This window comes from Microcebus murinus, chromosome 2 (assembly GCF_040939455.1).
Source record: "Microcebus murinus isolate Inina chromosome 2, M.murinus_Inina_mat1.0, whole genome shotgun sequence".
Lineage (NCBI taxonomy): Eukaryota > Metazoa > Chordata > Mammalia > Primates > Cheirogaleidae > Microcebus > Microcebus murinus.
The window spans coordinates 7,223,584-7,244,899 of NC_134105.1; the positions used below are offsets into that span (position 1 = coordinate 7,223,584).

The 21,316-nt window shown below is 37.8% G+C and overlaps 1 protein-coding gene across 4 annotated transcripts in view; it reads left to right on the forward strand.

The window, feature by feature from the left end:
- The window catches only part of VPS13D (vacuolar protein sorting 13 homolog D), a 256,274-nt gene that overhangs the window by 106,580 nt on the left and 128,378 nt on the right, over positions 1-21,316 (forward strand). For all 4 annotated transcript variants that reach the window (XM_020281677.2, XM_075994141.1, XM_075994149.1 and 1 more), the window contains 9 exons: positions 817-864; positions 2,814-2,964; positions 3,152-3,362; positions 8,871-9,118; positions 11,522-11,713; positions 12,025-12,151; positions 14,030-14,172; positions 17,597-17,727; positions 17,943-18,118. In XM_020281677.2, the coding sequence (XP_020137266.2) occupies positions 817-864; positions 2,814-2,964; positions 3,152-3,362; positions 8,871-9,118; positions 11,522-11,713; positions 12,025-12,151; positions 14,030-14,172; positions 17,597-17,727; positions 17,943-18,118 (1,427 nt within the window). The remainder of the gene's footprint in view (positions 1-816; positions 865-2,813; positions 2,965-3,151; positions 3,363-8,870; positions 9,119-11,521; positions 11,714-12,024; positions 12,152-14,029; positions 14,173-17,596; positions 17,728-17,942; positions 18,119-21,316) is intronic.

Genomic DNA, 21,316 nt, shown 5'->3' on the forward strand with positions numbered 1-21,316 from the left:
GTCTACTCTTGTCTATTTTCTGATCACACACACTCCCATGCACTCTTGCCCTAATTTTACACCATCCTGTAGTCCTCGGGGCTGGAAGATCTGCCCAGGGAATGGCGCAGGCAGCAGGCCTGGCTGGTGTGCGGGGGAGGCTGGCCTCCTGGCGATGCGGCTGATGCGGCGCTCTTGCCCTTGCTCCTTCCTACTCACAGGGTAATTGATCTCACTTTTGCATAGCTGGCGGTGAGGCGGAAAGCACAGATATTTCCAGCAGGTGGACAGCAGAGAAATATTGCAGCTTTCCTCATGCTTGCTTTCTTCATGAAAAATATTCTTGGAGAGCACTGTTCCACAAGTGTTCATTTTCACTGTTCTCGGGTGCCCCATGTTTCTTAGGGGAGAAAAAAAACCCAAAAAACTTACTTTTTTCAAAGATTACTTTTTTACCTAAGTTCATGTCTGATAACGAAAGGACTAAATTCGCCCATAGATACCTTTCTATTGTATTGAAGTATTCTGGTCTTGAGCTTCTGGCTTCAAGCAATCCTCCGACCTTGGCCTCCCAAAGTGCTAGGATTATAGGCGTGAACCACCGTGCCCGGCCTGGAGTATTCTGAATGGAGAACTTTGGTATACATTGAATGTAAAATAGATATTGTTTTTCCCATATCTTTCAATAAAAGATGTTTTATCTTTGTAATAGACCATACTTTACCTGAAAGTATTTATAAACACCACCCTTTCAAGCAGATTATATTGTTATTGAATTTAACGATGCCTATTATCTTATGTCTGTGCTGACTCTCTGACTTTTGGAATCTTTCTTAGATTGGCAGCCCAAGCAGCAGGACAAATATTATCCATCCCCAGGTTTACGTGAGTATGCTTTTCCTGTTGTCATTGTGTTTACCGAGCATGTGCACTGCGCCTGAACCATACCTAGATGTGTATTTCTTGATGGCCAGGGGACTCAATAACATATATGTGATTGGAATTTATCTCTGCCCTTTTATATTAATGATTACCTTCCTTTTCCAAAAACTTGCAAGAAAATGTTTTCACCTAAGTTGGTGTGTGAGACTGAGTAGTACATGGAAGAAGAAAAGGCAGATGTTTTGGTTCAAGGTCTGTTTTTCTTTCTAAGTTAAAATAGAAATTAACCCTGGTATGGGCGTATGTATTTCATAGGTTTGGGTCTAAACATCATGAAAGTAAACAAGAAGCAAAAATAGTAAATTTTTTATTTTTCTTTTTTGGTTTTTGAAACACCATTACAAGATGACATTTAAAAACTTTTCAGGCTTTTGCTTATAATTTTTTCTCCCTGAGGATCTTAAGTTTTGAAATATAAAATTTCAGGTAGATCTGGAGGCAGCAATATCAAAATTTTAAATAATTGTTATTGGCTTTAAATATTAGGGCCTTGCAGGGGCTGGGTCAGTGGAAGCTTGAGGTTTGATGATGATTTATGCCCAGAATTGTGTCCTTCTAAAAACACTGTAGAAAATTATAGTTTGCCTTTCTATTTAGACTTCATAGAAGTCTTGGTTCAAATCATGGAGCTCTTTAGTTTATTGTTTATTAGGTTGATTTTCACATACTGTTTGTCTTAATAAAAAAGTTGGTGGAATAAAAAGCTTGAATGTGATGCCATTTGTTTCTCCAATAAAAAAACATTGTTAATATGTTCTGGACACTCATTCTAAGAGTAATACTTTAAGAAACTTTCTCTTTGGTATACCTAAAGTGGGATTTTATGCTTTTAAGAAAATTTCCTGTCACATGGTATTAACACAAAATGTCTGTTGAATGTGTGAATGAACATATGGAAAAATAATATAATGGCTGTAACCCAAAACCAGAAATAAATAATTTCTCTCAGTTATGTTGAGTTTCTGAAACTTGGAGTCCTGTTTATAAAAGAATGAGTTTTGAACAGAACCTAGAGGGTTTTTTGAAGAAAGAAAAGTTTGTTTTTGAAGTTCTTTGAAATACAAATGTTGGATTTTGTATAGGCTTGCCAGTGAATAGTATATGGGCCTATAGAGTACATTTTATGACAGTTAGAAAAAAACTTTATTATTTGTTCCTGTGAAAGGCACACTAATACAGACAATTCTTCCTTATACATTCTCTGGATTTTACAAAGATGAGTCTTAATCTCAGAAGGCATTCTTTTGTTTCTCTGTGTATATCTGGGCAGTACCCAACCCATTGTTAGTATTCAAGGAATGCTTTCTCAATTTAATGTTAATCTGAGAGAAAAATAACATAGAAGGGAAATCATATAATATTTTGCAAGGTCCTACCTCATTGTTTCTAATTTTAGTCGCTTTGGGTGATCTTTATTTTATTGCCCTCCTGTAGAGTTGAAAACAAGTCTTCTTCACAGTTTCCATGTGAGGGCTGATGTGTGGGAACCCAGGGGAATATGAATGAAGGATAACTTCCAGTTGATTCTTTCTTACCACATTGCAGGAAGTTTAGAAGACTGGATAGGTTATTACCTCAGTCTTAGGCGAACATTCTTTATAGTATGTCTAGAGGCTTAGGACTGATTTTTCCTTGTTGACATTCTGTGTGATACTACATATGAGTAGATTATCTATTTTTGTTGAAATTTTGAGAATTGGCTGTTTTTAATAATTTGTATTTATAGGATATTCATTCCTTTTAAAGCAGAATGGTTTTAGAGTATAATGACTCATTTCACTGAAGAGTTATAGCAATAAGAGGCTTTTGACTTAGACATTTTAGTTGATATTATTGTATCCTGTGTGTTTTTTCAGAAGCACAACTGTTTTATTTCTATCTCTCTTTCACAGTTCTCTTCGCTCCCACCTGTCCGGGTGGTCTTTGCGGTGACAATGGAAGGCAGTGCTCGGAAAGTAATCACTGTCCGATCAGCCCTCATTGTGAGGAACAGACTTGAGACACCAATGGAACTAAGACTGGACAGCCCATCAGCTCCAGACAGTATGTATTTGTTGTCTAGAATGTAGCAAAAGCTTGATAAATGTTTGTTGACTTGTCAGGTCTCTGTTTCCCTCATAGTATCTTCTGAAACAGTCAGTGTACACTGTTCTTCCTTTTGTCCTGAGATAGTCAGTCTTTGGGGTGCAGGACCATTGCCTGAAAGTGCTGACACTTATTTCTACTGCAGAACCAGTGGTGCTTCCTGCTGTCATGCCAGGGGATTCATTTGCTGTGCCTTTGCACCTCACTTCTTGGCGGCTACAGGCCCGGCCCAAAGGACTGGGTGTATTTTTCTGTAAGGCTCCTATTCATTGGACCAATGTAGTGAAGACTACAGAGGTTAGTAGCAGCAAACGAGAGTGCCACTCTATGGACACGGAAAAAAGCCGATTCTTCAGGTATGAACTGCTATGTCACTTTTGCCCTTTTTTTTCCTTTTTCTTCTTTTCAGGGTGACGTGACTTTATTACCATTCTTTCTCTAAGGACCCTTAATGATTTAGTTGTGCTTATTAAAAACCCTATACTTCTTGGCCAGGTGCAGTGCGACATGCCTGTAATCCCAGCTACTCAGGAGGCTGAGGCAGGAGGATCGCTTGAGCCCAGGAGTTTGAGGTTATAGTGAGCTATGATCACCCCACTGTACTCCAGCTGGGGTGACAAAGCAAGACTCGGTCTAAAAACAAAACAAAACCCCATAATTCTTATTCCTGAAGTTCCTGAGTTAGAGTTCATGAGAACTCAAAATTTAACCCATGGTGGCAGTCAGAGGGGCTTGTTTATCACTTGATATTTGTGGGAGAAACAACCAACAAACACACTACTCACATGTACAAGATGAGAAACGTGTGTATATCAGCATAAAGTGAGGACATATAGGGAGGGGAAGAAAAAACCCTCCAAAAATAACTAGTTCCCATTCCTAAATTGGGAAGTAAAATTCTGGGGTTGGAAGTTTTTTGAGTGAGATTTCAGAAGGTTCGTGTACCTAATGCTGACTTTCTTGAGAACTTTGACAAAATTGTCTAAGCGTTTAAACTCCTGTTTCCCCCTTCTGAAGAATATAATGAATATGTTACTAGATTCCATGTTGGAAAAAATACTGTTGCTGTTATTAGATCCTTATAAACCTAGGCTTTAAACTTGGGTAGAGATTATTAGCTTTAGTTTCCTTGATACTTAAGACAGGTATTCATTTAGTTTGAACTTATGGAAGAAATATAAGAATTGTGTAAAGAATTCCAGTATACCCTTTACTCAGTTTTGCCATACTAGTGGGAGAAATAGATAAATAGCCGTAGCTGGTGATTTTAACATTTCCCTTCAGTAATTTATAGAAAAAAAATCAATAAAGATATAAAGATTTAAACAATGCTATCAGTCAGCTTGTTCCAGTTGATACTTACAGAACACTTTACCCAACAACTCCAGATTGTACATTCTTTTCAAGTATGTGTAGAACATTCATCAAGAGAGACCATCTGTTGGGCCATAAAAAAAGATCAATAAATATTAAAGAATTGAGATGATACAGAATATATTTTCTGATCACAATGGAATTAAACTAAAAATAACAACAGGCCAGGTGCGGTGGTTCACGCCTGTCATCCTAGCACTCTGGGAGGCCGAGGCAGGCGGATTGCTCGAGGTCAGGAGTTCGAAACCAGCCTGAGCAAGAGCGAGACCCCGTCTCTACTTTAAAAAAAGAAATTAATTGGCTATATATATATATATATATATATATATATAAATTATCTGGGTATGGTGGTACATGCCTGTAGTTCCAGCTACTCGGGAGGCTGAGGCAGAGAGACAGAAGGATTGCTTGAGCCCAGGAGTTTGAGGTTGCTGTGAGCTAGGCTGACGCCAGGGCACTCACTCTAGCCTGGGCAAGAAAGTGAGACTCTGTCTCAAAACAAAAACAAAAACACAATAATAAGATGCCCAATAAATCCTCAACTATTTAGAAATTAAACAATATATTTTTAAGTAACCCATGGGTCAAAGAATAAATCACAAAGGAAATTAGAAAATATTTTGAATTGAGCAATAATGAAAAGCAGACATGTTAAAATATGGGGGATCTGGCAAAAGCAGTTCCTAGTGGGGAAGTTATAGTTTTTAATCCTCATGTTAGAAAATGAGGAAGATATAAAATCACTGATTTAATTTTCTGCCTTAAATTAGAAAAAGAAGAGTGAATTAAACACAAAAAAATATAAAAAGGAGACAGTAAAAATAAGGGTAGAAATCAGTGAATTAGAAACAAATAGAAAATCAGTAATGTCAAAATGGGCTTATTAAAAAGATTCATAAACTTGATAAACCTCTAGCAAGTGTGATCAAGGAGAAAAGTGGGAAGATACAAATTACCAATATGAGGAATGAGAAAAGGAGACATTATTACGGATCCTATAGGCATTAAAAGTATGAAAAGGAGATAACAGTTTTATGCCAATCAATTCCACACTTAAATAACACCTTTCTTGAAAAAGATAAATGCTGAAAACTGATAAAAAGAAGAAATAGAAATCTAAATATCTATCAAAGAAATTTGATTTATAGAAAACCCTTTCTACAAAAAACACTCTAGGCCAGGGGTCCTCAAACTTTTTAAACAGGGGACCAGTTCACTGTCCCTCAGACTGTTGGAGGGCTGGACTATAGTTTAAAAAAAACTATCAGCAAATTCCTATGCATACTGCACATATCTTATTTTGAAGTTAAAAAACAAACGAGCAAAAGCACCCGCATGTGGCCCACAGGCTGTAGTTTGAGGATGCCTGCTCTAGGCCCATGTGACTTTACTAGTGAATTTTACCAGACATTTACAGAAGAAATAACACCAGTTCTCTGCAAAAGATCTATATCAATACTATCAGAGAAAAAAAAGCTATGAACCAGTGTTCCCCATGAAGATGTGCAGATATCCAGTAAGTGGGTTTATCTAAGAAATGTAAGATTAGCTTAACATTTCAAAATAAGTAAATGTAATTCGCCATATATATATATATATATTTTTTTTTTTTTTTTTTTTTTTTTTTTTGAGAGACAGTCTTGCTTTGTTGCCCAGGCTAGAGTGAGTGCCGTGGCGTCATCCTAGCTCACAGCAACCTCAAACTGCTGGGCTCAAGCAATCCTCCTGCCTCAGCCTCTGGAGTAGCTGGGACTACAGGCATGCGCCACCATGCCCGGCTAATTTTTTCTATATGTATTAGTTGGCCAATTAATTTATTTCTATTTATAGTAGAGATGGGGTCTTGCTCTCGTTCGGGCTAGTTTCGAACTCCTGACCTTGAGCAATCTGCCCGCCTTGGCCAGAGTGTTAAGATTACAGGCGTGAGCCACTGCGCCCGACCTAATTCTCCATATTAAGAGGCTAAAAGGGAAAATACATTAGATAATTTTGGCCAATGCAAAAAGATATTAATAACATTTGCTAGAATTGAACATCCATTCATGATAATGGTCAGTGTCTCAGGCTGCTGTATAACAAAATACCGTAGACTGAGTGGCTTAAGCAGTAGACATTTCTTACAGTTTTAGAGGCTGGGAAGTCCACGATTAAGGTGCCTGCCAATTCAGTTCCTGGTGAGACTCTTCTTCCTGATGACTTGCAGATGGCTGCCTTCTCATTGTGTCCTCGCATGGCACAGAGAGGGTGGTGGCAAGCTCTGGTCTCTCTTCCTCTTCTTATGAGCACATTAATCCCATTATGGGGTCCCCACCCTCATCACTTCATCTAAATATAATTACCCCCAAAAGGTCTCACCTTCAAATGCCGTTACATTGGGGGTTAAGGCTTCAACTTAGAAATTTTGGGGTGACAACAAACATTCAGTCCATAACACTCAGTAAAATAGTAATAGAAGGGAACATTTAAAATCTGCTAAAGTACATCTATGATAAACCTACAGCTAACATCATACTTGATGGTGAAACATTAAACTCTTTTCCCTTTACACTTGGGAACCAGGCACTCTACTTAACATGGCAGTAGTAGTCTTGGCCATTGCAGTAAGGCTAAATAAATAATAAATAAGTCATAAAAAAGCATAAAGATCTGAAAAGATGTAAAACTGTTGTTGTTTGCAAATGACACAATTAGGTATGTAGAAAAGGCATGGAATATGTAAGAAAATTGTTAGGCCTAATTTGTCAGGATTTCAGGATTCAAGGTTAGACCTAATTTGTCAGGATTTCAGGAGGGAAAGGAAGATCTTAAATATTGCTGAAACAAGTGGATATCCATATGAAAATGTGAACTTCAACCCTTATCTCACTTCATATGCAAAACTTAATCTGAGATGGATCATGGACCTAAATGTAAAACTTAGAACCATAAAGTTTCTAGAAAACATAGAAAAATATCTTCATAACTTTGGAGTAGACAATGATTTCCTACATAGGAAGCACTAAACACTAAAGAAAAACTTGAGAAATTGAACTTTGTAAAAATTAAAATTTTTGGTTCATCGGTAGACAACAGAAATTTTCGCAAGAGACAAGCCACAGAATTAGAAAAATACATATGTCTGACAAAGGACTTTTTTTTTTTTTGAGACAGAGTCTCACTCTGTTGCCCAGGTTTGAGTGGCATGGCATCAGCATAGCTCACAGCAACTCCTGGGCCTCAAACTCCTGGGCTTAAGCAATACTCCTGCCTCAGCCTCCCTAGTAGCTGGGACTACAGGCATGTGCCACCATACCTGGCTAATTTTTTTTTCCTATATATTTTTAGTTGGTCAATTAATGTCTTTCTATTTTTAGTAGAGACAGGGTCTCGCTCTTGCTCCGGTTGGTTTCGAACTCCTGACCTTGAGCAATCTGCCCGCCTCGGCCTCCGAGAGTGCTAGGATTACAGGATTAAGCCACCACGCCCGGCCTGACAAAGAAATTTTATATAGAATATGTGAAGAACTTTCTGCAAATCTACAATAAAAAGATAAGCAACCTAATAAAAATAGGCAAAAGCCTTGAACTGACAATTTACAGAAGAGAATATATGAATGGCCAATAGACAAATGAAAAGATGCTTAGCATCATTAATCATTAGGGAAATGCAGATCTGAACCACAGTGAGTAATATTTTGCTTTCACTAGAATGGCAAAAACACAAAGGACTGACAACACCAAAAGTTGACAAAGATGTGGAGCAACTGGAACTCTTATAAATAGCTAGTGGGAGTGTCAGATGGCACAACCACTTTGGAGAAATTTGTGGCAGTTTTTTATAAAAGTTAAAGGTCCAGCAAGTCTACTCTTAGGTATTTCCCTAAGAGAAGTCAAGATATATGGCCACAAAAATACTTGTAGAAGAATGTTCATTTAGTCCTAAACTGGAAGCAACCCAATTGGCTCCCAACAGGATTATAAATAAATAAGAAATGATTTATTCATACAGTGGTGTACTACTAGGCAGTGAGTAAAAATCAAATATGATATATACAACAACATGGCTGAATCTTGTTGAGAATTCATGTTAAGAAAAAAAAGCCAGGCACAAAGAGTAGTATATACTGCATGATTCCATTTCTATGTAGTTCAAGAATAGACACAACTAATCCACAGTGATAAATATTAGAAAGTGGTTACATGAATGACGGAAGAGAATATCCATGGAAAAGGGACATGAGGGAACTTTCTGGGGTGAGAGAAATATTCTATAATTTGTTTCAGGTTGTGGTTATAGAAGTGTATATAATTATAAGAATTCACCGAACTGAACGTTTAAAATCTATACAATTCATTGTGTATTATGCCTCCAAATACATTTGGATTGAAAATTGCAAATATCTTACTGACTTATCAAATCATTTTAATGTTACTCTTTCCAATACTCAGCTAAGGAGAAAAAAAACAATCTTCATTCAGGATGATGGTTTTCACACCATTTTGTCTTTATAGGTTTTGTGTGGCTATAAAGAAAGAGAATTATCCAGATTACATGCCCTCAAACATATTCTCTGACAGTGCAAAACAGATTTTCAGACAGCCTGGACATACTATATATCTTCTGCCAACTGTGGTAATCTGCAACTTGCTACCCTGTGAACTTGAATTTTATGTTAAAGGAATGCCAATTAATGGGACACTGAAACCTGGCAAGGAGGCCGCTCTCCATACAGCTGATACATCCCAGAACATTGAACTAGGTAAGGATGTAGTCAAATAATCATTTGTTATAATCCTATGAAAACATCAATGAGTATTTTGTGATTATTTCATAAATATATTGGAGAAATTGTGGTACATGTATCTCAATAAGCCAGCTGTCTTAGTCCATTTGCATTGCTGTAAAAGAATACCTGAGACTGGGTAATTTATAAAGAAAAGACGTTTCTTTGGCTCATGGCTGTATAAGAAGCATGGTGTCAGCATCTGTTTCTGATGAAGGCCTCAGGAAGCTTCCACTCATGGTGGAAGGTAAAGGGGAGCTGGCATGTCACATGTCACATGGTGAGAGGGGGAGTGAGATGGTGGGGGGGTAGGAAGGAGGTGCCAGGCTCTTTTTTTAAGAGATAAGGTCTTGCTCTGTCACTGAGGCTGGAGTGCCTCGGTAGGATCATAGCTCATTACGCCTTGAACTCCTGAGCTCAAGTAGGATTACAGACACATGCCACCATGCTTGGCTCATTTATTTTTTCATTTTTTTAAAAGACAGGGTCTTGCTATGTTGCCCAGACTGGTCTTGCACTCCTGGCCTCTAGTGATCCTCCTGCTTCTTCCCCGCTGTGGTTTGTAGCCGGGATTACAGGCCTGAGCCACCACACCCAGCAGGCTCTTCTTAGCAATCACTTCTCGTGGGAAGTAATGGAGTGAGAACTCACTCATTACCTGGAGAACAGCACTAAGCCATTCACGAGGGATCTGACCCACTAACAAAACACCTCCCATCAGGCTCCATCTCCAACATTGGGGATCAATTTCAACATGAGATTTGGAAGGAGCTATATCACCAGCTTAAAGGAATTATGCAGTTTAAAAACAAACAAACAAAAGAAACCCTGTAGCTAGTCATAGTGGCATGCACCTGTAGTCTCAGCTACTCAGGAGACTGAGGTGGGAGGATAGCTTGAGCCAAGGAGTTTGAGGCTATAGTGTGCTATGATTGCTCCTGTGAATTGCCACTGTACTCCAGCCTGGGAAATACAGCAAGACCACATCTCTTAGGGAAAGAAAAAAAAAAAAAACTTACAGAAAATGATCAAAAGAAAAAAACTGAAAAGCCAAAATATTTATAGAAGAGGCACACAATGGAGCCTCTTACATTGCTCACTTGATGTATGTATTATTTTTAGACCATACTTTTTCCCTGGCTGTAAAATGAACAAAATCATATGTCTCTTCTTCTCTTTTCCGGGAAGGGATAAGCATTTGCTAAGCATGCACTTGTACTCCAGGCACAAGCCAGGCTTTTTCACATAGGCCATCTCCTGTGATCCCTATGGCAATAGTTATTTGCCCCCCTGTACTGATGAAGAAATGGAAGTTTGGAAAGTTTAATGCATCAAATAATTTTCAGTTTTATGGATGGATGAAGTCAAGGTAGAGAGTCATTTTCATATTTGCAGCCCTTAAAGAGCAAGGGTGATTATAGGTGACGATACTGTGTGGTGTGTTTCATAATAGCTAGAAGAGAGCGTTTTCACTGTTCTCAAAACAATGAACGTTTGAGATTAGGGAAATGCTGAACACCCTGATTTAGTCATTATACAATGTATGTATCTATTGAAAAAATCTCACTGTACCCCACAAATACGTACAATTATTATGTGTCAACTAAATTTTTTAAGTTTAGAAAAAAATGAAAGAAGTACTCCTATATGTCTACACAATGCAGTACTATTCAGCAATAAAAAGCAATGAAGCAATGAAAAAAAAAAGTACTCCTGGAGTTTAAGAATAAAGTATGTTTGTTTAAGACTGCCATAGACATGTTAAAGTAATAATAACTTAGATATTTATCTCTTTACAGTTACGCAGTTGCTTTTACTGTGTCATCTCATTTGATCTTTACAACAGTGCTTGGTTCAGGCTGAGACAGGCGTTGTTCCCCTTTATAGGTGAAGAACCTGAAACTGACTGAATTTAATGTGTCCCACAATGACAAGATTACATTTCAATGACTATATAACCCTTGAGCTTAATTTAGAAAAGAAAAATAGTGCAATTCTATTCATTCTAAAGAAAGTAGGTCTTTAGTGTTTATGTTAGTGTTTTAACATACTTCTTTAAATATTTGTTGAGCCCCGGTACAAAATAGAAATGCCCCCTACCATCATAGGATATATCACGAGCTCCTAATGATCATAACTGCTACTGATAGCTCTTTGGTATTCTGATCCTTCTGACTGTACAAATTAGGCTCCCTTATGTGACTTCCATATATTTATTCTCACTCCAGCAAGAGGACAATGGCCAATCTAATGAGATTTTTACCAGTGAGATATTTAGTTTTATTGCTTTTTCCAAAAGGAATCCGATTTAGTTTTCTGTGGGCTATTTTAACAAACTAAAGTGAGAACCTCGAAAGTTAATAGTTTTATGTTCTTTAGGGGTATCATTGGAGAATTTTCCCCTTTGTAAAGAATTGCTCATTCCACCTGGGACCCAAAACTATATGGTGAGAATGCGACTCTATGACGTCAACCGGCGGCAGCTAAACCTCACCATCCGGATTGTGTGCCGAGCGGAAGGATCCTTAAAGATCTTCATTTCTGCTCCATACTGGCTGATTAACAAAACAGGTATGTACTGAGGCTGCTCAAGTGAGCCTTTGGCGTTAGTCATGGGGATTCAGATTTATTTGCTCAGCTAACTAAATGGAGCCAATGCAAATAGATTACTTCAGCAGTCTAAGCTGCTGAAACTTTCCTGCTTCCATAATAAGTGCTTAATCCTGGTCAAAACTGTCCTTTTATTCAATGAATGGAGCCCACTAAATAAACTCAATTTTCACTATTTTCACCCTTTATGATTTTTTTTTTCTTTTACCATTGGCATCTCTTTTGGGTAGACTGGGTGGGATTGATATAAACCTCTCCCCTCCTTTCTCAAGGGTTACCACTGATCTTCAGACAGGACAATGCAAAGACAGATGCTGCAGGCCAGTTTGAGGAACACGAGCTGGCCCGGAGCCTGAGCCCTCTCTTATTCTGCTATGCTGACAAAGAGCAGCCCAACCTGTGAGTACAGTTATTTATGGGAAGGGGAAATAAGCTCCTAGAGAAGGGAAGAAATTAGCAAAGGCTATAATATATCCATGTAAGTAGAAATATACCATAGATAACAATTCTGACTTGGCAGGGGAATAGAACCATGACCTAATGGGATTTTTGGGGATCTAATTTCTGTGTTATTCAATACTGAAAATAAACCATTTGGTTGGTTTTTAATGAAAGCTAGTTTTATTTTACATGTATTGAAGTAGTTCTCCTACTCATAACTCTGCCAACTAAGAGAAACCTTTGTGTTGCCGTTCTATTCTCCTCAGTTTCTCTTCTCCTTAAGCTTTTAGCATAGGCAGAAGAGCTGGCGTTAGAGTGGACATAGGCTGACCCTTTGGTAAAGCCTTCAGCCCCATTAATCCAATCCAGGATTTTTGTAAGGTTTTAAAACCCATCCCTTTTACTCTTGAAATAAAATGTACCATTTTAAAATCTCAAACCACTCATTGCATGTATAAAAGCTGGGAAAAGCAACAATTGTGAGGATGAGATGACGTCCTTTTAACGTATGGTAGGAGCATTAATTCATTTTTGTTCTTGTTTTGATGTTCTGCTTTTTATAGGAGTCTTCTCATTCAGAGCCCTAATCCAGAAATAAGGGGGTGTATCTGATAGTGCTAAAATACCATGCCCTGTTTTCTATAGAGTTATGCTGAAAGCTTAACAGCAAGGCTTCTGGAGTACCGCACTTCATTCGCTACAGATGCACCTACTAGGGAGTACTAGAATCTAGATGGTGTTATAGTCAAGGAGAGAGGATTAGAGTGCTAGATGTTATAGGAGATACAGCCAGCCACTCGACATGTACCGTAGGCCCAGTCTCATTCTTTTCCTGAAAGGGTTTGGACAGTTTTAGATCTAGGATTTGACATTTGTCAAACAGTTTATTTTATCCATGGATTTCATAGTTCCCAAAGCATTTCCACTTAGACAATCTCACTGGATTCTCCCCAACATCCCAATAGTTTAGGCAGGACAGGAAATATTATATTTTAAGAAGAGGAAACTGAGGCTCAGAGAGACAAGACATTGACCAACTAAACAGTGCTTTGCCATTGTAATGGTACCAGTCCTAAGAAGCAGTGCACCATTGGCTGCATCTTCGGTCCATACTCTTCTCTTGCTTTTTTTTTTTTTAATGAACCCTTGAAAACACCTGAGTCAGTACAGGATCAATTTGACCTGAATCCATGATTTTCAGGTGAAGAATAGAAATGATAGTGTTTTCCTCATATGTTATGTTTCTAGAATCCTAATATTTTCTCCTGAAGAATTTAGTTGTAGATATCAATATATTTCACACACTGTTGGACTGTCGCTACCTCTGAGATAGAGGGTTGTTTTGTTGTTTTTGTTTTGTTTTGTTTTGTGAGAAGGTCTCACTCTGTTGCCTTGGCTAGAGTGCAGTGGCATCATCATAACTTACATCTGCCTCAAAATGCTGGGCCCAGGTGATCCTCCTGCCTCAGCCTCCTGAATAGCTGGGACTATATGCATGCACCACCATATTTGTTCAGCTGATTTTTTTTTTTTTTTTTGGAAAGCTGAGGTCTTGCTATTGCCAGGCCGGCCTCGAACTCTTGGGTTCAAGCAATCCTCCTGCTTTGCCCTACCAGAGTGTTAGGATTACAGGTGTGAGCCATTGTGCTCAGCCTCTAAGATGGAGTTTTGACCACTGATTAATTTTCTCACTGTGCTTGGGAATCACATAAGAGTGAGGAAGAGAGTCAGTATTAGAAATATAATTTTGGGTAATAGCTACATTAGGATTTCCTGATTAGGACAGGCAGATTAGACTTTCTTGTGGATATACATCTTTGCTTTTCTGCCCCACAGCTGCACAATGAGAATCGGAAGGGGGATTCATCCAGAAGGCATGCCGGGCTGGTGTCAGGGCTTCTCCCTGGATGGTGGTAGCGGTGTCCGAGCTTTGAAAGTCATCCAACAAGGAAATCGCCCAGGGCTGATCTATAACATCGGTGGGTCACGTTTGGGGCAGTGGGAGAGTAAGGATCATTGGCCGATGACCTCAGGCTTGGAGGAGTAACCTGGCCGTGCATTTTGGTCTAGCAACAGTGCCGATTTTCTCATTTGGCATCAAATCAGGTATCTCTTCTCTGAATGCTAGGTTGATATCAACACAGATCTGTTCTCCTGGGGATCTGAGGAGCTACCTAAACACTGCCCTTTTGAGGTCTGTGGCTCTGTTTAATTTCAGACTCACCTGTGTCAGGAAAGTATCAGTTTGGCTTGAATCCTTGTTTTTCAGGGGAATAATAGGAACATTTAGAATGCTTTTTATCCTCCAAGTATTCCCACGCATTCATTAAAATTTGCAAACCCTAAGAGGGTAGAAGCATTGTTCTCCTTGAAACTGAAGGAGAGAGGTTAAGTGACCTGCCTAGATGCAAAGGGGAAGTCTGGGTCAGAAGTAAGATTAAGATTGGGGTCTTCGAATTAGAGGCAGAAAATACAGTAAAATGTACTTGGTGTTTGTAGTAATTAGAAACACCCCAGCTAACTTAGCTTCTGGAGGTAGGCAGGGTGGGAAGGGGAGGGGAGGATATTCTACCCACTTGCTTTATAGCCACTTGAGAATAGTCAAAAGATTTTCTGAATGGGTTAAGATAAATTTGATTTAAATATGCCTCAGGTTTAAAATGTTAGCAGGGCATCCTTCTTTTAGTATATAATTTCTAAGGATCTCAAAGAAATGTTTAGTTTTGAGTGTTTCAGCATGGAACTTTCTGTGATGATGGAAATGTAGCCACTAGCCACATGCGGCTACTGAGCACTTGAGAGCACGGTACTGAGAAATGTGCCAGGTATGACTAAGGAATTGAATTTTATTTAATTTTAATGAATATAAAGTTAAATAGCCACACAGGGCTAGTGGCTATTGTATTGGACAGTGCAGATGGAGTCATGTTGTAGAAGGAAAAATTCATTTACATATTTCCGATTTTCTCATTTGGCATCAAATCAGTATCATTTACATATTTCCCCTGAATCCCATGGAAGATCAGGGATATGTTTAAATGTTTCAGGATTTGTTAGGAGAAGAATCTTCCAAGTACAGTTTCCTTTTCAGGGTTTAAACATGGATTTGTATCCATTCTCCCTTGACATGCGAGCTGTCACCTTAAAGTTGACATTAAGATTTTTAAAAGAAATAAACTTTGTTTGATCTTCCAGCTGAGGATAGTTTTCTTTACTTTTTCTCACATTTGTTTGCTCCACCCCTTGACTAGGCAAAGGCTGCTTCGTGCTGAGTTTGGCTTTCTGCTGGGTTGTCTTGCCCTTGATATATTTTCCAAAGCAAGCTACCATAGGCTGGCTGGAAGCTGAAGTTGGGACAAATTGGGGGCTGGGATGGGGGAGCTTGTTTCTTTTAACGCAACTAGTACTAAGAACTATAGTATTCTTGCAGAGAGGCAAATTGAGCAGACCAGTCAGACATATGCAGTGATTGCTCATATATACTTTTATGCTAGGAGCATTCATTAAAGTCCTAGTATAAGTTTTTAGGGACAAGACTGTGATTTGAGTTTTGTTGTTCCGACAACGGAAAGGATATAGGGGGGTTGGCTAACATATGACTTAATAATTTTTAAGTATTATGAGTTTTTGCTATATATTATCAAGGGAATTTGTGAAATCTCTTCCTTAAATAATTGAAAAATTGGATTGATAACTAGCTCCTAGTTGAAAGCACAGTCCCAAACTGAAAAGCGAGGGACAGTCCTGCTATTTAGCCTCGTTTGGACCTCCAAAAAGGATTTTGTGCCTTTTGATCTTATCATCTATTGATTTATTAGGTGTTTCCCAAGATGAAAAGGGGAAAAATAGCCCCATCTTCCCCCCAAATTGAGTTTCTATAGTGTTCTAGGGTACCCTAGACTCTTTTTGTAACATCAAATTAAATACATCTTTTGTAGGCAGACTTTGTATTAGTTGAGATCAGTTAACTATGATAATATTGATTTCTGACAACTAATGCTTTTCTGTATACCACCAAAAGAAAAGTAGTAAATATAGCTCTCTATCCCAGTATTATATAACATTTCTTAAATATAAAGTTTCAAGGAAATTTGTTTTTGTGATTTTCTTAGTCTTTCAGGTATTTTCAAGTTTTATATTAAAGGAACACCAGGATTTTCAAGCCAGTATAAGTGAATAATTACAGAGTTACCAGATTGGAATGTTTATAATTGGGATTATGTTAGGAAATCTGAGACAACTGGTTGTCATGTCTTATAATGTCTGTTTTTATGGTTCTGTTGTTACTTTGACTGCTGAGTAGGTCCTTGTATGTCCCATCACAGTATAAGCAAGCTGCTTGAGGGTGCTGGTTCCAGAGCCAGGCTGCCCGGGCCTGAATCCCAGCTATGCCACTTACTAGCTGCATGAACTAGAGCAAATTACTTAGCTTTCCATGCCTTGGATTCCACATCTGTTAAATGGAAATAATGAAATATTTAACTCATAAAGTTGTTGTGAGGATTCAGTGTAACGCCTTTGGTAGAGGGCCTGCCATGTATTAAGAGTTCAGTAAATATTATTGTTGTTAATTTTATTATTTTTACTATAAATATTTTTTATCATTGTATAACCAAAGCTCAGCCCAGTGCCTTAAATATAGTTGCTGTATTTATAATCTGAATGAATGAATGAATGAATAATTCATCCTGGTGAGTTTTGCATTCTTAAAAGTTCTTGTTAGAGTTTTTAAGGTAATTCAGTGCTGCTTCATTTTTCTTTCTTTATTTGGAACCTTGTATTTTGAGATTTCCTTCTGACTGTTTTGTTATTTTTTCCCAGTATATAGTAGGTGCTGAAAACAAATTTATTTTATAAATTTTATATAAGTAAATTCTATAATATTCAGCATTATGTTTGAGCTGGATTCTTGGGCAATAGGCTAAAAGAAAATACTAGAGAAGAGTCAAGTGAGTTCAGGGCATTAGAGAATTCAACTAAGTAATCTGAAATTTCCACTGTATCCTGTAAAAGTGGCAATGTTCTCTAGAAGGAAATTTTATGTCTCAGGTATAAACAGAAATGTATTATGTGAAACTATCTTGGTAGTCAGCTTCATAAATAGAAACCTAAGGTATGTGTGGCTGAACACCTATACATTTCAGTTGCTGTTATAATGATATACACTTTGTGAAGAAACTAGGAATTATGAGGGTATTGATGTTGTCTCTGAGACTTTTTAAGGGCTGAATGGGAATAAGGAATAATACTTTGAGTGAATTGCTATTTCCATTCCATTCCTGGAAGGTTTGATATCCTCTTTGGATGATACAATAGTTTTTTCTGAGAAACTAAGTAATTTTAAAGGCTATTTATGTTTTACTCTTCAGATTAATTCATGAACGTGGTTCTTGCTATTTGTAGGTATTGATGTGAAGAAAGGCCGAGGTCGATACATTGACACCTGTATGGTCATCTTTGCTCCCCGTTACCTGCTGGATAATAAATCATCTCACAAGCTTGCATTTGCACAGAGGGAATTTGCCAGGGGACAGGTAAGCAGTTTGCTTTTGAAGAATGACCAGTGCTTATTTACTACTACAGTGAGTTTTAATGTCATAGCTTATCCCTATCAACACTGTAAGTTCTGTGATGTGAATAATCATTGTATGCCTTTACCCAAATAGCTTTTAGTAGAGGGTAAGGCTCAGAGTTGGTACCCAATAAACATTTGCTTGTTGACTAAAGCCAGTAATCCTATGTGTTTTAGGGAACAGCCAATCCTGAAGGTTACATCTCTACCCTTCCTGGTTCCAGTGTGGTGTTCCACTGGCCTCGGAATGACTATGATCAACTATTGTGTGTCAGACTGATGGATGTTCCTAACTGTATTTGGTCTGGAGGCTTCGAAGTCAACAAGAATAATTCCTTCCATATCAACATGAGGTAAGTTCAAGACTAAATATAGATTAAAAAGTAGCCTGTTTGAGGTGTAATAATATAAATAGTAAGTCCACACTGCTCTTTTTAAAATGAGTACGTATATTTTTGGCTAAGATGAAGGCCTTAGACTTGCAAAGTCCAGGGAGCATGAGTGACCATTTTGATGGAATGAGCTAAACTGGGTGTTGCCAATTTTGACCATTGTGTCATTACTGTGGCCTTAGAGGCTGCAAGTCCAAGGAGTAGCACTGAGCTCACATCATCATTACCTGAACCCTGAAAAGTCTGTCTGCATTTAGATGGTAACACTGATTATAAATGTTTTTGTCTATTCTGGCACATTTGCACAAACTCTTCTCTCATCTGATGCAGTTGCAGTAAGTCATCTGGCCTTCTATGCCTAGCCCAGTAATGCCCAGCCCTTGTTAAGGCAAATCAACCATAACTAGTTTAGGATGACTTAATATTTCCTCCTGCTTTCATCAAGTGCTTTTTTAAAAAAATTGTTTAAAAATTTTAAAATTCTCATAAAACACACATAAAATTTACCATCTTAACCATTTTTAAGTGTATGGCTCCCTAGTGTAAGTGTATTCACATCGTTGTGCAATCTCTACTAGTCTTTTTGTCTTGGAAAACTGTACCCATTAAACAACTCCCCATTCCCCTTGCTCTTGGCCCTTGGTAACCACAGTCTACTTTGTGTCCCTATAAATCTACTCTAGGTACCTCATATAAGTTGAATCATACAGCATTTGCCTTTTTTGACTGGCTTATTTCACTTAGCATAATGTCCTCAATGTTCATCCATGTTGTAACATGTCGGAATTTCCCTCTTTTTAAAAGCTGAATAATATTTCATCTTGTATACACCACTTTTTGTTTATCCATTCATCTATTGATGGATACTTGAGTGGCTTCCATCTTTTCACTGTTGTGAATAATGCTGCTGTGACCATGGGGGTACCAATATCTGTTCAAGACTTCTGCTTTCAATTTTTCTGATTATAGACCCAGAAGTGGAATTGTTGGATCCTATGGTCATTCTATTTTTAATGTTTTGAGGAACCGCCATACTGTGTCCCATAGTAGTTGCATCATTTTACTTTCCTACCAACAGTGCACAGAAGTTCCAGTTTCTCCATAACATCACCAACATTTGTTATTTTCTGTGTTTTTGATAGCAGCCATCCTAATGAGTGTGAGGTGGTATCCCTTTGTGGTTTTGATTTATATATTCTTAATGATTAGAGATGTTAAGTATGTTCTATATGCTTGTTGGTCATTTGTATGTCTCGGAGAAATATCCATTCAAGTCCTTTGCACATTTTTAAATTAGGTTGTTTGTTTTTTTAGGTTTCCCATTTTTGAATTAGGTTGTTGAGTTGTAGGAATTCTTATTCTGAGAGTTTTATCGTTTCAGTTCTTACTTTTAGGTCTCTGATCCATTTTGAGTTCATGTTTGTATATGGGATAAGGTGAACATCCAACTTCATTCTTTGGTGTGGAGATATTCAGTTTTCCCAACTCCGTTTCTTAAAAAGACTCTTCTTTCTCAATGACATCGTTTTGGTACCATTGTTGAAAATCATTTGACCCTGTATGTGAGGGTTTATTTCTGAGCCTTCTAATATATGCCATTGGTCTGTTTGTCTTTATGCCAGCATCACACTGTTTTTGATTGTGGTACTTTTGTGATAAGTTTTAAAATGAGGAAATGTGCGACCTCCAACTCTGTTCTTCCTTTTCAAGATTGTTTTTGCTATTTCTGCAGAAAATGCCATTGGAATGTTGATAAGGAATACATTAAATCTGTAGATTGTGTTTTGTAGTATTAACATATCAACAGTTACATTTTCCAATCCATGATCATGGGATGCCTTTTCATTTATTTGTGTCATCTTTAATTTCTTTCATCAAATGCTTTTGAAGCTAAAGAATTTGAAATCAGTGCTATTTGAACATGTTTAGAAACAAAATTTAATCTTTTACACAATATGGTCAGTTCTTTATTGAAAACACTATTGTAAAAGAACAGAAATATGGTAATTTAACAATATATGATGGAAAATAGTATTTATATTTGACTTTTAAATGCATTGTCTGATTTGTTGGTGGGCCCTTCTTAATTATATTTTTGCCCTGGCCTTATTAGTTTGAATTGCATCTGGCTATAGTGGTTTATAAGCTGTCTTCCTGGGAGCTGTTGGGCTCGAAGGAGATGCCATTAGGGAGCCAAGGGAACCAAGTGCATAGGGCTCCAGCACCCTCATGCCTACTTCAGCCAGAACTTTTGTCTGTTAGTGTGTGTTCTCTGTGAGATTTCACTGGGGTGGTGGGAGAATGAAGAGAGGCGTGTGATTCTGTAGCTAAAAACACCATTGTTTTCTATACTGTCAGGCTGAAGGCAGCTCAGATCTGCTGTGTGAGAATAGGAAGTCAGTTTGGAATAGACAACAAAAGTTGCACATGATTACTACCAATAGAAGTAAAAGAGGAGGAAGATGATTTGTGTACCTTTTGTTAATCCTTTAAAAATAGTTTTAGTGTGCAGTCCCAAGCTACTGAGAACAGAACTATGCCATGTATTTCTTTTACTTTCTCCAACTTTTCATTTGGAAACAATTTAAACTCCAGAAAAGTTACAAGAACAGTACAATGAACATCTTTATATCTTTTACCTAGATTTGCCAATTTTCAACATTTTGCTACACTTTCTCTCTCCTCTCTCTTCTCTGTCTTTTCTCTCTCTCCCCTCCCACTGCTCCCCACCTCCACTTTTCTGAACTATTTGAAAGTACATTGAAGTCATCATGATACTTCAGCCATAAAAACTTCAGGACTTATCACCCAAAAATAAGGACATTTTTCTAAATAAATGTCACACCATTATTACATAGTCAAGAAATTTAACATTGGTGTGTTTTCTAATAAATAGTCTTTATATACTGAATGAATGACTAAAATGTCCTTCAGAGCAACCCTACCCCCAATATGAGATCCAGTCAAGGATCAGTTATTTTCTGTGGCTTGTATATTGTCTCCTTTAATCTAGAGTAGCTCCATGTTTCCTTTTTTGGTGACATTGACATTTTCGAAGACTCCAAGCCAGTTTCCTTAGAATGTATTATATTTTGCATTTGGATGTATATATAAATTTGGGTCAAACATTTTTGGTAACTGCTACCTATGTGATACGTG